The following is a 16569-nucleotide window of genomic DNA, read 5'->3' on the forward strand; positions in this document are numbered from 1 at the left end:
AAGAATCATGTTAAGACCATTTGATAGAAATGGTTCCTATCACCCTGTCACAGTCCTACTAAAAATACTTTTAGTCAAGCAGAATTTGTCTCATTTAAACTACTTCAATCTTATTTCTAGTACCCCCTGGAGTGTTTCATTCTGCCCCACATCCACACCCTGACTCCCAGTGCAAAGCCCCAGGCTCACCTCCCAGGTCTGTGACAGCCGGCTCACAGAGGCCGTGTTGAGACCCATCACAATAGCGAAGAAGGAGTTCAGGTTCTGCTGGGCTTTGCAGCTGCGAAGAAAGGAGAGTGGGGACTGAGCAGGCATTCTTTCAAACAGTGGGCACTGCTTGCTTTATCACTGATGAAGCCCTCAAGACTTCTGGGAGTTCGAGACCAGCCTGGTTTACAAGAGCTAGTTCCAGGATAGGCTCCAAAGCCACAGAGAAACCCTGTCTCGAAAAAACAAACAAACAAAAAAAACAAAAAACAAACAAACAAAAAAAGACTTCTGGGACACGAGTTCAGCCCACACAACTGTCACTGTTCACGGGGAGGTATGGCTCAACCGTTTCTAATGCAAAAGAAAGGTTTATGGCTCTTGGGCTCCTCTCTGCCCTCAAGAAAACCCTTCCTAGCCGGGCGATGGTGGTGCACGCCTTTAATCCCAGCACTCGGGAGGCAGAGGCAGGCGGATCTCTGTGAGTTCGAGACCAGCCTGGTCTACAAGAGCTAGTTCCAGGATAGGCTCCAAAACCACAGAGAAACCCTGTCTCGAAAAACCAAAAAAAAAAAAAAAAAAAAAAAAGAAAAAAAAAGAAAACCCTTCCTGACACTGCAGGAGATCCTTCCTCCTCTGACATTCATTTATGCACATTTATGAGTTCAGCGATTGCGCTTTGAAATGGCCGCTTCTCTTCATCCGCCACGGATGGCCCCTGCAGCTCTCCTCAGCTCTTAGTCCCTGTGATTTCTGTTCCTTTGGCTGGTGTGCCCCTCTCACCTCACAGGCCTAAGTTCTCACATTCATTCAGACAGAACACTATCTCTCTCTCTCTTATCTATCTATCTATCTATCTACCTATCTATCCATCCATCTATCCATCCACCCATCCATCGATCTATCTATCTATCACCTGTTTATCTGAGCATATACATACATTATGGGATAGCTCTCCAATTTCTTATTTATAAACATAAGAAAACAAGATGGACACTTTTGTAATCCCCGCACTGGGAGTGAAGACAGGTGATTCAGAAGTTCAAGAAGGTTACCTTCTACTTCAATGAGAATTGAAGGCCAGTCTAGAAATACAGGAAGATCTTGTCTCTTACAATGAGAGCACGTTTCATATTTTTCTTACTTAGTTTTCCTAGCACAGCCTTTGCTAGTTTCAATTCTTCCCTGTTACACAGAATGCTGCATCGGGAATCTTTGTTATGAAACTTTTCACTTACTTGTGATTTTTTTCATGGGCTTCCGGCTATTACATGATGGTACAAAAGCTATACATGTGAAAAGTGTTTTTGATTTTTGTTTAGTTTTGTTTGTTTTGAGATGGAGCCTCATTATGCAGCCCAGGCTGTACTGGAACTTACTATATAGCTCAGACTCGCTTCAGCTTCACAGTGTCTGCCAGCTGAAGGTACCGACATGTGCTGTCTGCCAGAGCTGTGCCTTTTAGCGGCACTACGGTGAGTAAGAATGGGCTGTGTTCTAGCAGGCCCTGTCTGCCTCACGAACCACACACTGCTCCAGTCTAACTGTACTTGGACTCCATGCCGGGAAGAGAGGAGCTGGAAAGACACTGTTGTCTCCACACCCAGAGCGGAAGATACCGTGAACATATGTCCAGCAGGCACTTCACTACCAAGACACCAAGTCTGTCCAGTTCTGATGCAGCCTTCAGATCCTATACCTAGGAATGAGGCCCTTGGAGCCCAGACTTGCTGATTCTTCCTCTGGTCTCTTGTCAACGTCCACACCCCCGATGGCCGTGTGTGGCACAGTCTATGAAGACACTGAAGGAAGGGGCCTCCTGTCTATGATTACTTTGAGATTTTCTGCTGCCTAAGGCTTAGCACTGACTCCACTCACTTCCCTCATTCTAGACGACAGAGTTCATAGCAGACAGGAAAGCTTGAGGTAGCCCCATCTCTCCTCTACTGGAACTCCTGTCAGTGAGAATGCTCTAATCTACTGCCAGAAGATACCACCCACCCATGAGTCCTCCCACACAAGGGAGGCCCTATAGGCCATTGCTGCCGTCAGGCGCATTAAGGCTGGAGTACATACATATCTACTCATTTGTTTTACTGTGTATATCCAACTGCTTGATGCACAGCAAATCATGCACAGAGCAAGTCCTGCGGCTGAAAAAAAGAGCTTTTAGGTAAATGTTTATTTTTCATGATGAAGCCTTTGCACTCAGCACCATTTATTTCGATGTCTTTATATGGCTTCCATCTTTCACCTGTTCACACCATTTCTTCAGGTCCACATAGCTCCATTTTAGTCATAAAATCCACACCCACACACACCATCTGAATTTGTCTTGAAAAAAGAAATTAAATTAATGTAGACACAATTTCCACACCAGACAAATTGATTCTGAACAGAAATTAGATGCCAATCAGGCCTGGAATCCTGTTACAAGGCCATTCATTCCGAGATGAGAGCAGGCTGCCTGACACTGAGCATCCCAGTCCAGCAACCATTCCTTTGTCTGAGTGAGGAGAGAAAAGGCACTCAATCCACAGAGGTGGGGGAGGGGGACAGTGAGAAGGAGGGAAACATGAATATGCAAATCGCATGCCTTAGGCAGGGAAAACACTTCATGATTGTGGAAATTGCTGTTTTCCCTGGGTTCTTCCTACAGTGTGATTATGGGGAATTTAACTTTATGTTTCAGTTGCCATTCTGTTCCATGGACGGGGGAGAGACCATTACCATAAATAATTCAGGAGCACTGCGCCATAGGAGAAGACAGGAATATATTTCACTTCCCCAGGCTAGCTCCAGTCCTGTCTTGAGGAAGGACCGGGTGGTGCCTCCTTACTCCTTGGAGCCTCGGCGTACTGTTTCTCCATCTAACTTGTGTTCTAAGAAACTGTTAACCATAAACTGCACCTTCAGGAATCTCAGAGCCATTTTAGAATACAGTGGCTGAGTTAACAGACAAGCAAATAACAAAACCACAAATAAAGCCCCAGTCAGCACAAAAGTGTCAGCCTAGGGTACAGACCTTTACCTGCTCCTCTATCCAATCACAGCAGACCTCAGACAGGTGCTGCCTCAGTCTCTTGCTTCTGGGTCCCTTGGCCAGGTTCCTTCCCACTTTCAGGAGAGCATTCCTAAAGCAAGTTCTGGGCCTATGGGTCTCTTGGCCAGACTCTCCTAGGATTGCATCTGCCTTTGCCAGCCAACCGTCTCCTACAACTTCCTCTCAGCTGAACACAGGGCTCATCAGCTCGCAAAGGCTGCTGCTCTGCTGAGCTCATCTTCAGGGTGCCCTCCATGGAAAGAGTGTTCTTCTCACCCAGAAAGCAAAGAGAGCAGCAAAGGCTCCTTTCACCAGTGTTTCCTATCTCCAACCCCACACTCCTGAGATGCAGCCTTTCCTTCTCCCAAACCAGGACAGACCAGATCCCGTCCCAGGCCTTTCGCTGTGTTCTACGGAGCAGCATGCTGAGCGATAGCACCTTGTAGCAGGAAGCCTGACTTCCCACAAGGCCTCATCCAGATCCACACCCATGACAAGCGATCACGCTGCACTTTCTGGACAAGCCAGGCTGACGCACATTCAGCCCTGCACAGTTCCAGAGTGGTAGGTTTAGCCGTATCAGGCACCACGTAGTAAAACCCACGTGGCTTTATCTAAACTGAACCACAGAGGCTATTTTCCTTGACCTGATTCCCTAAAAACTCAGTGTTAATGACAGTTTCCTGGAGGATTACAGAAGCCACTCCTTCCCATTTCCATCCATGTAAGTGACCATGGCCCATCTTTCCCTGTAGGCATTTTGTCAGCCACACACATGGGTGACAAGATGTTCCCTCAGCATGAATAAACGTGATCCTGCCTAAGGTCAGACGGAGCCTGCTTGCTTGCTTGCTTCCTTCCCGCCTTCTCCTTCTTTGCCTTTTAAAAATAATCTAACATGATACTGAAGACCCAGGATGGAACAGAGCAGCCTACCAGCTGCTCAAGCCCCAGCAGGGCCACAGGTTTGTCTCAGGCAACCTTATCTTTTCATTCTCTGTCTCCATCCTTTCTCTCTCACCATACCATCTACCCCTGATACAGTCTGACCTAGGTGAGAGACCATGCTGCATTGGAACAGAACACACACACAACACAGAAAAACACTGGAACTAGGTAACCATGGATCTAACTCTGAGGTACCCTAGCTAGGGTTTGGAGACCACTGGAGCTCAACATACTGAAACTTTCCTAAGGCCCACTCTGTTGAAGGGAATGGGAGTTTTCCATTGGCTAGGAGACTTTCCACTGGCCCTGTGGCTCCTTCACCCTGGAATTGTATAGGTTGGGAACACCCTCATGATCTAGGGGCATGTGATCATTTCCAGATGTAGGGGATGGGATGCTCTTCTCAACTGGACATTGACCCCTGCCTGGACCTGGAACTGGGCCAAGCCATGGTTTCCAAATTTTCTGTACCGATAAGACACTCCTTTGACCTGTGTGCAGGCTAATGTAAGAAGAGTCAGTCAGGAAACTGGTGACTCTGCTTCGCCTTTTAATGCAATCTGGCCTCAATGCACACTGAGCAAACAGCTACTGCTGGCCCAGATTTGGAACCTCTTATTTCCAATACTTAAACTGATTTATGTAACTTCATAAGAGGACAGGAACGACAGCATGGTCCGAGGCCGCCTTTCCCATGAAACTCACAGTTGACTTACAACCATACTCAGAGCCAGGATGTCTGCTGGCTGCTATTCCTGCTGGGCTGAATGTCTGTATATTCAGATATCTTGTATTGCTCCTGAGATACCATAGAACTTTTGGCCTTATGCTTTTGTCTTACTTGTATTTATACTTCTCCAAACCTAGAAAATCCTGCTTTTATCTTCAGTAGCTAGGAGGTAAAGCATTTCAGGTTGTCTCCTCCGTCTGCAGATGCACACACCGTGTAGACCACTGGGTTCAGACTTCCAGAGATTTAGTCGTCTGTAAATGGAAAGTTGTCTGTGCTGTTCTACTGGACTGAGAAGGTGACTCTGGAGCTGGGTTTTGGTCCATGTGCTCCAGACCCAAGCATGTTTGCTTAAAAGTTTCCTCCAAAGTCCCTGACTCTGACAGGGAGAAGGAGAACACGCCAGGCAGTGGTGGTGCACACCTTTAATCCCAGTACTCGGGAGATAGAGGCAGGTGGATCTCTGCATCTGAGGTCAGCCTTGTCTATAGAACGAGTTCCAGGAGAACCAGAGCTACACAGAGAAATCCTGTCTCGAAAAACAAAAACAAAAACAGAGCCAAAAAATAACCAAAAAGGAGAACTAAGCAGAAGAGCTAGGAAAGGAACTGTGCTGGAGAACAAAGAAGTGAACTTTTCTGTTAGGGTTACAAACAGGAAAGGGTTTAACTGTCTGAATTAGCCCCCATTTTTTCTGGTTTTGTTTAAAGCTTTTGTTGAAACTTTAACTTTCTGTACTTCAGAATTTATAAATTCATTGACTGTGATTTAGAAAGTCTATGTACAGATAAAATTAACTTGCTGTAGCAAACCATGATGTAACGTGGACCCGACTCTTATTTAGGAAAAAGGGCGCGCTTCATGGGCTCACCTTGGAGTAATAACAACAAGTGGCTGCCACCATCTTCACTAAGAGTCAAGAAAGAGCATATCATGTGACTTCACTGCCATCACAGTTAAGGTGGCCATGTTGTATAAACCAACTAAGGCCATACCCATAAAATGAGGCCCACGGATCCCTCTAGTAAACACTCTACGTGACTCCCTTTTATTAGGCCAATGAGGTATGGTCAGACTTCCAAGATGGTTTGTTTTGAAACTGAGTCATATAAAACAAAACTAGCATTTTATAAAAGTACATTATAAAAGGATCATGGATATAAAGTTCTCATTTTCTCTGTAGACTGTATTTATGGTTTAAAGTTTATTTTGACACTAAAGGATCTTTAAATCAGAATTCTATTTTTTAAGGCTAACATAAAATTCTAATCTTATAAAAAGACAATTAGTAACACTATAAATTGTTACAGATAATTAAGATATACAAATTAATGGTCAGTCATGCTCAATACAAACATAATTTATTTATAGAGACAAGCTTGGATGGAGAGACCAATTTCTATCTATCATTAAATAGCCTTCTGTATATGTTATCAAAGTTAAGCCTGAAACAAGTAAATCAAAACAAGTTTGAAGTAACTTAGTTTGTCTAATGAAAAATAATATTCAATATCAGGCTATATTTAAAAAATCACTTACAAAAGATTGAATTATTGAGTAAAATGGATTAAACTTACAATATACTTGCATGGCAGGAAGCCTCTGGGCTCAAGCAGCTCCCTTGGGTGGAGCACCATCCCACCAGAGTACAATGCATGATAGCCTCCTTACAGCACAGGGACGCACGGGGAAGAAGCCTTCTGGAGTCTGTTGCCTCTATCTCTGGCTGCATAGGCCTGACCAGCTCTGGCTGTGTAGGCCAAATCAGAAAAAATCTCCTCCTTATGTAAAGATACTCCTCATGTCTACATAACAGCGGATGGATTTCTTTGCCCAGTGGAGGATCGCAGTCTGCACCCACATTCTAAATGTCTCAAACAACAGAGAGACAAACAGCAATTACTCTACCCTCAATGCTTCTCAAAATAACATATGTGCAAAAAATACTCTAAATTTATTTATGATGTATATATGTGCATGTTTGGTGTGTGTGTGTGTGTGTGTGTGTGTTTGTGCTTATCCTCTGTTGTGAGGAGGCCAGAGATTGGTACCAGATACCCTTTTTTCAATTGATAAGTGCCTTATTTGATTTGTTTATATATATATTTTTTGAGATATGGTCTCACTATGCACACCAGGCTAGCCTTGAACTCACAGAGATCCTATAATGTCTCTGAATTTCCATGATGCCCTCACCACACACATCATCTTTCATTTTCCCAGCCCACTGGCAGTGCCACTAGCTATATTGTACAAGAACTTACTACCTGGTTATAACTTCTAAGCAGACAGCTCAGTGCTCGAGTCTGTTATTTTGACACTTCCTTTAAGACATGAAAACTTCCAACGAAAGGACAAAAATAATCAAAAACAAACCTTTTCAATCACTTAACTCAGTATTACGTTGCAATATCCCAACCCTTCTTATAATTACAAAAAGTAAAAGAAAACAAAACCCTGAAACATCACCACACTTTCTCAAGGAAACCTACTGAGCAGCAATCTTGATGAATTTCTTCAGCAGTTGCACGCGCTTGCCCAGCTGGCTGCAGAGCAGGATCTCCGTGGCCACCCATAGCTGGACTTCATTACACCTCTGGAGCAGAAGGCTGAGGTTCACCGTGTGCTCTCCACCTCCCTGCCTGCTGAACGTGAAGTAGATCAGCTCTTGCTGAAAGAAACATGTTAACTTTTAGCCCAAGTCAAGCTGATGCAAAATTCAATTACTTTATGAGCCATTTTAAGAGGTCACTTCCATATTCTTCATGTGTTGACAGAAAATATGGCAGACAACTACACAGTCTATTCAAGCTAGCTTACCTTCAGTTTCCAGTGTGCTTTGTGCACCAATACTTACCTAGAACCCTCACACACAAAAACCCTTCTTCCTTCCTTCCTTCCTTCCTTCCTTCCTTCCTTCCTTCCTTCCTTCCTTCCTCCCCCTCCCTCTCTCCCTCCCTCCCTCCTACTTACTAAATAAGGCAACTAATGGCACTAGTATTTGCTCCTGCACATCGGATCCAATGGGGAACGGATTATTAAGGTGGTCCTCTGAGCCACCCTAGCACTGACTGGTAAGGATCAGGTTACTGGACCTCTTCCCACATATCTGACTAGAAGTCTACGAGGGACAGAAACATCCTTTGATACTAGGTCTCACCACATTGCCCAGGTTGTTTTGGACCCCTGGCTTCCTGATCCTCTCGTCTTAGGCTTTCGAGGAAAGAGGATCATAGGTGGGCACCACCATGCCTGTGTGTGGGCTTTGAAAATCTATAATTCTAACAGGTCCTCAGGTGTTGATTCTGGTACTCTCTGATAATCAGTGTTTAAAGACACTTCAAGATCATAGACAGAAATAAAGTGGAAATAAAGAGTGGGTTGCAAAAGTTCACAAAACAAGCCAAGACCAGTAACTATTTGCTGTAACCAGACAAAGCAATGGAGAGGTTCATTTTTAACTGGGTGCATGTGTTCTCTTCAGGAGTCATCAAGTTCACCACTGCACAAGCAGAGGCAGATCCCACCTGACTGACACTCCTAAAGAAGGAAGTCATCCAGTCTGAGCGAGTTCAAACCGGATTATAATGCTACAGTGTTTAATGAGAAACTATGAACAAATGTTAACAGATGCTGAAAGGAAGCAGTCGTGAGGTTCCCTGCAGAAGAAAAGGCGCCCCAGAAGGAAGTGCTGCTCTACATGAAAGACGAACATACCACACGGGTACCTGCAGCGTTTCTATCTGTTTCTATCTCCTGGCTTCTGTGAGACTTGCTACCACCAAACTGTCAGTAGCACTTTGCTCCTAGCATATAATTTATAAACATTATAATCTGTCTCCAAAGGAGACGTCCATACACATAAAAATGTAATTTATAAGACAGTATTTGAAATTTCATAGTACATTACAAAATTTATGAAATATGATTTTTTTTTTGTTTTCAAGATAGGGTTTCTTGGGAAGCCATGGTTGACCTAGAACTAGCTCTGTAGACCACGCTGGCATCGAACTCACAGAGATCCGACTGCCTTTGCCTCCCGAGTGCTGGGCTTAAAGATGTGCACCATCACGACCTGGCAAATTTATGAGGTATTCTTAAGTAAAAGGATGGATGTGTGTGTATAAATGCTTGCATACAAATATAAATATATATGTATATTTATATATGGAAATCCTAACACCAAAGGTAAAATTACTTTTTAATCTCATTATAGCATCATATATCGGTATAAATCTATGCAACCACATCCCTACAGATCTTATACCTGCCTACAGGTGTCTGTGCATATAAACCCAGCATGTTCACACCTACACCAAGCACATGATTGAACAAGAAGCAAAGAAAGCATGGTACATATTCTGACTTTCCAAGGATATATTAGATTTTCAATATATTTTAACTCCTCCAGACAGCTTTTAGACCACACCCTAGCATAACTATATCACTACACAAATGTCTCAAGACAAGCAACAACAACAAACCATTCATTTAAAAGTTAAAACAACGTTATCAATTCTTTTATCCCTGCTTACCTCATGGATTGAGTTGAACAGACTCCAATCAAAACTCATCAGTTCGAGAGCAAGGTCCCAAGTGTTCATTCCCAAAATCCTCATTGATCTTTGCTGCGATTCCTCATTTTCTGCAAAAGGATTCTACACCGACAGACAGAAGCAAAAAAAAATCTTCAGTAATTCCCAAATGTTTCACAGTGAATTGGCTGCACATAGGAAGATTCTAGGAACCCAGATTAGAAAAGCAATCCTTTCTGAGGGCACTCAATATTTTCCCTCCTCTCACCACCTTCAGTGAGTTACAGCCAATGTAGGAAACAGCCCTGAACAGCAGGACGTGATCAAGGATACATTGCCCAGTGAGCCTGCCCCTCCCCCCCACTCCCACAAGCTCACACACATCCACACACCCACAGATCTGATTATAAAACACAGTCCAGACAGACAGCATAATGAAAGCGAAAGCCCTGGAATCACTATGGCTTCTGGTAAGAATTAATGTGCCAGCAGGGTGAGTATAAAAACAAACAAAAGAAATGTCATGAGCACTTCAATAAAGGCAGACATGGCTTTTACAGGAAGCACGCTTTGCTAGCCTCATCTCTGACACATGCTCGCAAATTTTATTACACTGCCCTTGGAAAGTGAAAAATCTAACATGGAATAAAAATAGAAGCTATTTTATTTAGAGCCCGTGTGGCTAGTCAATACATTCTCTGTAACAAATGCCCCCGATGGAGATGAGGGCTAATCACTCTGAGGTTGATAACACTACGCCCTTCACAATCTGGCATGAGTCTATTAAATTCCCAACGTAGCCTGAAATCTATCATCACTTTTGAAGTTATTAAATAAACAATTTGGTATTTTCCCTAAAATAACTGATATTTTCTAATTAAAATACATATTTTCTCACTTACGGGGTTAGAGTCAAAGAGCTAATGATTTAAAAAGAAAAGGACTGGGAATTGGCTGTGGTGACCCTCACTGACAGCACACTGGGGCTTGCCAGCCGTCTAGGATATGTGTAGGGTTAATTCTCATGGATAACATGCCATTTAGAACTTTAATGCTTATGAAAACGCTTCCTGTTAAGACAAACGCTAACCACAGAACACCTTCACAGACCGCGCAGGGTCCACTGCCTCGCTAGCCGGCCAAGCACAAGTTGCCTCTCCACTCCACAGAGGGTGTAGGATGCCGTGTTGTGTCAGAAGACACTGTCAACACACAGATTCTGTGGTGCTGAGGTCTCAAGGGATCGTCTGCTAGGATGGGGCAAGACACTGAAATGGACTCAAAGGGAAAACTGCAGCGTGGGCTAGCATCTGATCACAGGGTAACTCGGCCTTTTGTCCCTTCTGTTTTCCCACAGATTTGCTGCAGCGTGGGCTAGCGTCTGATCACAGGGTAACTCGGCCTTTTGTCCCTTCTGTTTTCCCTCAGATCTGGCCCTAAGCACAGTTTAGCTTCCTTCTGGTTATTCAAAGCTGCCCACTGCCCCAGCCAGATGACATTTTATATTTCTTCATTCAGTTCCTCCAGGCTCTATCAAGGCTGCCCACTGTCCTGGCTAGGTGACATTTTATATTTCTCTGTTTTGTTCCTCCAGGCTCTACGGTGTGATTCTGAGGAAGATTTGTTTATCTGTGTGAAAGCACTAAGGGGTACAGTGAACAGACTCATGTGGTAGTCCTCCCCAACCATCATCTATTCTAAGTAGAATCCTCTGAAGATAAAATCCCTAAATCTGCTTCTCACAAAGACATGCGCCATGGCGTCCAAAGCTGGTGGAGAAAGCCCTGGATGGCAGGATGGGGTCTTGGTCCTTTGAGAACATCGCTCATGGTACATGTTTATTCCACTGGGACATCACCCACGACCACCTTAGGCTCTCTGCGAGGCCCTGTAGAGAATGTCCTGGGGAGATTATCCCAGGTGGCCATGTGGCCGAGAAGGAGGGTCCAGTGGACAGATAAAGTGTGGGCTTATGAAGAACCCACAATAGCTGCATTTCAGACTGTCCTCTTTCACGGGCAAGAATAAAATCAGATCCATTGTCTACTAAGAAGTGCTGGGGAATACCAATGATGGTCCTATGGTCATACATGTTCTTGAAATTTATACAGAGAATAACCTGAAGGGTGGGCTTATTTCCATTTTTTTCAAAATCTTACTCTTCAGGGCTTCTGGTATTGTTACCAACTCATCTCACTGAGGGAAGCCTAAAATCCACCCTGTCTTTAAGGAGAACATTCAAGAATACACGCATTTCTCCTCCCAATCTATTGGGGATTATTTCTCAGCCCTGTGCCCATATAGCTCCCCCAGAGAAAGAAGAGACTAAATCAGAATTCTGTGGCACAGGGAGTCACTATTTTAATTCTTTATAACAAAGCAAAAGCAAGACTGATCTTAGGGAAGGCCTCTGATTTACAGAACACACCACTTGGCATGTACTCATGGCTGCAAGAGGAAATAGTTTATATATATATATATATATGTTTCTCATAATAAAGCATGAAAGTATTGTTGAGTCTGACACTGTGTTTAAGTGCCAGCACAGAAGTCCTCACCAAAGTGTCAGCAAGATCTTTCCGGTAGACAAATATCCGACCCGAGGCCTCCAGGGATTTGGAAACGGCCAAGTCATTTGGCTGAAGTTCATGCTTTTCTTTATTAAAAAAGGAAAAGAAAAAAAGAAAAAAGTAATTAGAAACACAAGTGAGCCTGAAAATTTGCCCAAGAAAAATATTTAAAATAATGTAAACAGACTTTGAGTGAGTTCATTGTTTGCACATTTTAACATAATGCCTGTGGTGGCAGGAACATCACCTAGACCTCAGAGCTAAACCAGACAGTTTAAGATAGACAGCAAAATTCAGTAATAATCCCCTCTCCAAAATAACCACGTGAGTCCATATATCAGCAGTTCTTATAGTGCACGCACACTCATTCATGCACGCACACTTGCTCACGCATGCACGCACGCGTGGCTGTACAGCGTGACTTCATGAGAAACACATACCCACTTGCTGTTTCTACGTCATGTTTCACCGGTATACTGCAGCCCGTTACACCACCATCTAGTCACCCCTTCACCGCTGAACATTTAATGGCTTCCCTTTTCTGATCATATAAATTAATACATGTTAAGTACTAACACAGGGCCTGACATCAGAGCGTCTCGACAAATGGTCTGTTATTACAGCAGCTATAACATAATCCTTGCACATAAATCCTTTCTACTTACAAGTTTTTAAAGAGACTTCCCAGTGGGAAACTACTGGCAAAGGGGGTGTTTGCAAAACCTTTGACATCAACTGCCAAACTACTTACCAATTCTCTTTTTAGAAATAAATCAACATATCTCCCTACAACTAGATATAAAACTTGTACACTGAACAACACCTATTTATAGTTTATGAATGGTCTGCTTTACATGCAAGTTAAAAGGCTGATTCTTGCTTGGATGCTCTGGAGAGTTGGCTGCTTAACTTCCTTATTGCAAAATGTTTGAGTCTAGCTTTCCCTCTCCTGCAGACTGAGCCCTCTTTTAACAGATGAATGTCCTCCTCACATCAAATGTGCACACAAGGATAAAGTAGCAGTAAAATTTGTTCTGCGGCCACACAATCCACTTACCCTAGGGCAGTACTTTTGTTACTGGTGTGAGTGACAGAAACACTTGGTAGGTAACTTAATCAACTTAAATGCCAAATTTTGTTTTGAATATTTCTAGTTACTGCAGAGCACATAAATGATCATCTAGTTTACTCCCAATGTGTCAGCATTATAATAGTAGTGGGCTGTAAACACAGGTAGTAAATGGCTCCAAATAGCTGGGGCTACCAAAATATCAAAGATTGAAACTAAATTTTAGCCTTCTAATAAAAATGGGTTGGCTGCTATGCTACCACCTTAGACACAAAATATCTAGAAATCTGTTGAAGCTTGTGAACAATTGGTGCCTCTTTTAGAAAAAAAAACCATGAAACATCAACAAATTCCTTAAACTGTTCTCAAAAACAAAATGAAACAAAACCCAGTTCATGGTGCCAGCTCTCTCTGCAGAAGAAGGGAGACATTATTTGTGAGACAAGCTTCACTGCAGCAATGACTAGTTAATCAACAATTAAGCCCTGCCCCCACCCCAATTTATTGTTTGAAGGACAATAAGACGCAGGCAAGGAAGCTCTTTATAGATCATCGCACCATCAATCAGTCTAGAAAACCGACCCCCCATAACCAGCCAATCGATAAAAACTACTAGATGAATGGAACATCTGTGGACAGTTCAGGCTAGCCTGTCATCTCTGCTGATGGCAGGCAAAGGACTCACACACGACAGAATATCACTGCCCACACTGGTGACGCTAGCAGTGTGGAAGCGGCATTTCCCAGTCACCTGTAGGCACGCGGTGATAAAAAAGACACCTTTTTAGCTCCTAGATTCTTGTATGGTTCTGGGCTGGTGTGAGTCTGCTCCCAAGGGCCATGGGCCTTCACTGTGTGTGGAGTTCCCTTGAATGCCTGTCTTTTCTCACACCCTCTGTCTGAATAGAGGCCCAGTTCTCTACAGTGGTACTATCTTGAGAGGCAAACAATGTTTTGATGAAGTTTAATATTGTTTATAATCATTTAATGTTTTGTCCTTTTGGAATACATGATACATTTAACACATCTCCCTGAAATATATCATTAATTCAGAATTTCTGAGAACATGCATTCCTCTAGCTCACTAGCAAACACATCATTGGGAGTGATTTTCATTTCTTAAAAATTTTCTATATCTTTTTTTTGCATTTTAAGATTTTGTTTATTTTTATTTCATGTGTATGAATGTTTATCTGCATGCACATTAGTGTACCATGTGCTGTAATACTCACGGAGACCAGAAGAGGGTGTCAAGAGTCCCTAGATCTGGTGTTTTTAGATGGCTTTAAGCTAGGAACTGATCTTGGGTCCTCTGCAAGAGCAGCACATGCTTATAACTGCTGAGCCATTTCTCTAGCTCCCATCTCTAGTTTTTAGCAAACAACTCCCACCCCCAAATCATTTCCTTATTGAAGTTCATTGGGTTAACATGCGTTGCAAATTTTTGCGTTTATTTCTCGTAGATAATTTGGGGTTAGAGGTGTTTCTGGGGCTCAACCCAGAGTCTAGTACATACAAGACCTGTGTTCTACCAATGGGTTACATCCTCAGCCCTGGATGGTGTTTTGTTAAGCTGTACAATGAGAGTTCTAGGAAAGGAAGGACTCTATTAGGCTTACAGGGAATGGCTTTGGCTTTGTGGTTCTTTAATTTTTATTTTTTGTATTTGTAATGGATTGAGTTGTCAGACTATTTGACCAGCCTGTGAGCAAGAAGGTAGCAGGAACAATGATTTGTTACATAATGCTTTATCTTTACATATATTCCGAGTCCATCTCTCCTTGTAGAACAGTCACTGGGAGTAAACAGGAATGCCTTGTCTCTGCTCCCCTCCCCCAACACCGACTGGTTAATGTGCTTCAGCTTTCAACTGACCATGCTCAGTCACCTTCTCCTCACGGTTAGTTAATGAGATAGTTAATAAAGAGTGTAAGCCCAGAAGGAGGCCAGTGACATTGTAATCGGGCAGGCTCTAGTGAAAACAAGGGGTTTGTCCAGGCTGCACATCACCAATGTCTGCTTGTAATCTGCATGATCTATTCAAGACAGACAATAAAGCTTCCTTGTAGGACAAACAAGGCCCATCAGGAGAAGCTGGGACAAAGCCCAGCTCACCATGTGCACCTGAGAGAGCACTGCCTGTGAGCTGTGGCTTACTTCACAGTTTCCTGTTGTTTAACAGAGTCGAAATATTCAATTCTCAGCCAGCAAGATGACTAGTCCAAGGCTACCCCCTCCCTGTACAGTAATTAAACCCTTTAACAATTTCTGAAGTTAATTTAAATATGAAAATGGAAGGCTTATCTAATGTTAAAAAACACAAAAAGCTTTCAACACATTTCAAAACACTGGCACTACCCCGCCGTTGTCATGGAAACACCTCTGGCAGGCACTTTGTATTGTTGCTGTGGTCATCCAGCTGCAGGCAGAAAAAGGAGAAGCAGCATGGCCTACTCTACTTCCTCCTGGTGGAGATCCAGTGGAAGATTAATATCGAAGGAAAGAAAATAACTCACCTCCAGAGAACATGATGGCCACCAGAGCCAGATCCTCTTCGGCTCGCTGCAGCTTCTCAGCCACAACCTTCAGGATCTCCTGGGCTGTACTGGAAACTTTTGCCTTCACACTGACATAGGAGTGCTCCGTTATATACACATGGCAAAAAACTGCAGAAGTCAAAAGAACAATTCATAACTAGAGAATCGTGATCATGAGGTCACAGACTTTTCTAACTAAGGTATCACCTTGCTGTTGTCTTAAGTGAAAAGCGTGTGCAGCTAGATGCATTTAGGACATGAGGATGCAAGGGTGCAGCTTGTCAGCATATACTTGCAGGGACCATGCAGGAGCATGGCTTTTCATACTGCAAGGGATCCCTGAGTCACAGCAGCATGAGCTGGGGACAGACTGCCTGGTCAGAGGACATGGAAACCATGCTCCAAAGACTGTACTTCTAAAGCCCTTCCTTGAGAGCCACGAAGATCTCCCAAAGCAGCGTATTAAACTGTTGAATGCACACATTTTTACTTTACACTCCATTTCAGGACTGACTCCTTGGCCCAATCAAGAACTGCACACTTGCTATCGGAATTCTTGGAAGCTGATCTGAAAGTCTGTCATTTGCCTTGGTTCTTGTGTGCAGCTTTCTCAGTCATTTGAGAATGAGCCTGCATGAGCCTCAGTCTCGACCCATATCCATTTGCGTTTGAGTTTTTAAATAGAGGTCATATTTCTAGCTTTGGAAAATTTCCTCTTAATGTTTGCAGTGTTATTAATGATTAGTAGGGTATTATCACTGTCAGGATGATTGGGCTCTGGAAAAAAGTCTTTTCATGATTTGCAAAGCAGAGATAGTTTTAGTAGCGATGAGTATCACTGACTTGGTACTTCCTGCAACAGCTTCCTTTAGCATGCAAATGCTAGCTTCTTTAGACTGAACAGGACAACAATATGCTCAGACAAACTTC

The 16569-nt window shown here is 43.3% G+C and overlaps 1 protein-coding gene across 1 annotated transcript in view; it reads right to left on the reverse strand.

Annotated features, from left to right (window-relative positions):
• Positions 1–16569, reverse strand: part of Rapgef5 (Rap guanine nucleotide exchange factor 5) — a 229683-nt gene that overhangs the window by 18156 nt on the left and 194958 nt on the right. Inside the window, exons 17-21 of the mRNA XM_057782269.1 lie at positions 15619–15768; positions 12022–12119; positions 9464–9586; positions 7421–7599; positions 190–280 (exon numbers count right to left, since the gene is read on the reverse strand). Of these exons, the coding sequence (XP_057638252.1) occupies positions 190–280; positions 7421–7599; positions 9464–9586; positions 12022–12119; positions 15619–15768 (641 nt within the window). The remainder of the gene's footprint in view (positions 1–189; positions 281–7420; positions 7600–9463; positions 9587–12021; positions 12120–15618; positions 15769–16569) is intronic.

Source organism: Chionomys nivalis, chromosome 10, assembly GCF_950005125.1.
Source record: "Chionomys nivalis chromosome 10, mChiNiv1.1, whole genome shotgun sequence".
NCBI classification, from domain to species: domain Eukaryota; kingdom Metazoa; phylum Chordata; class Mammalia; order Rodentia; family Cricetidae; genus Chionomys; species Chionomys nivalis.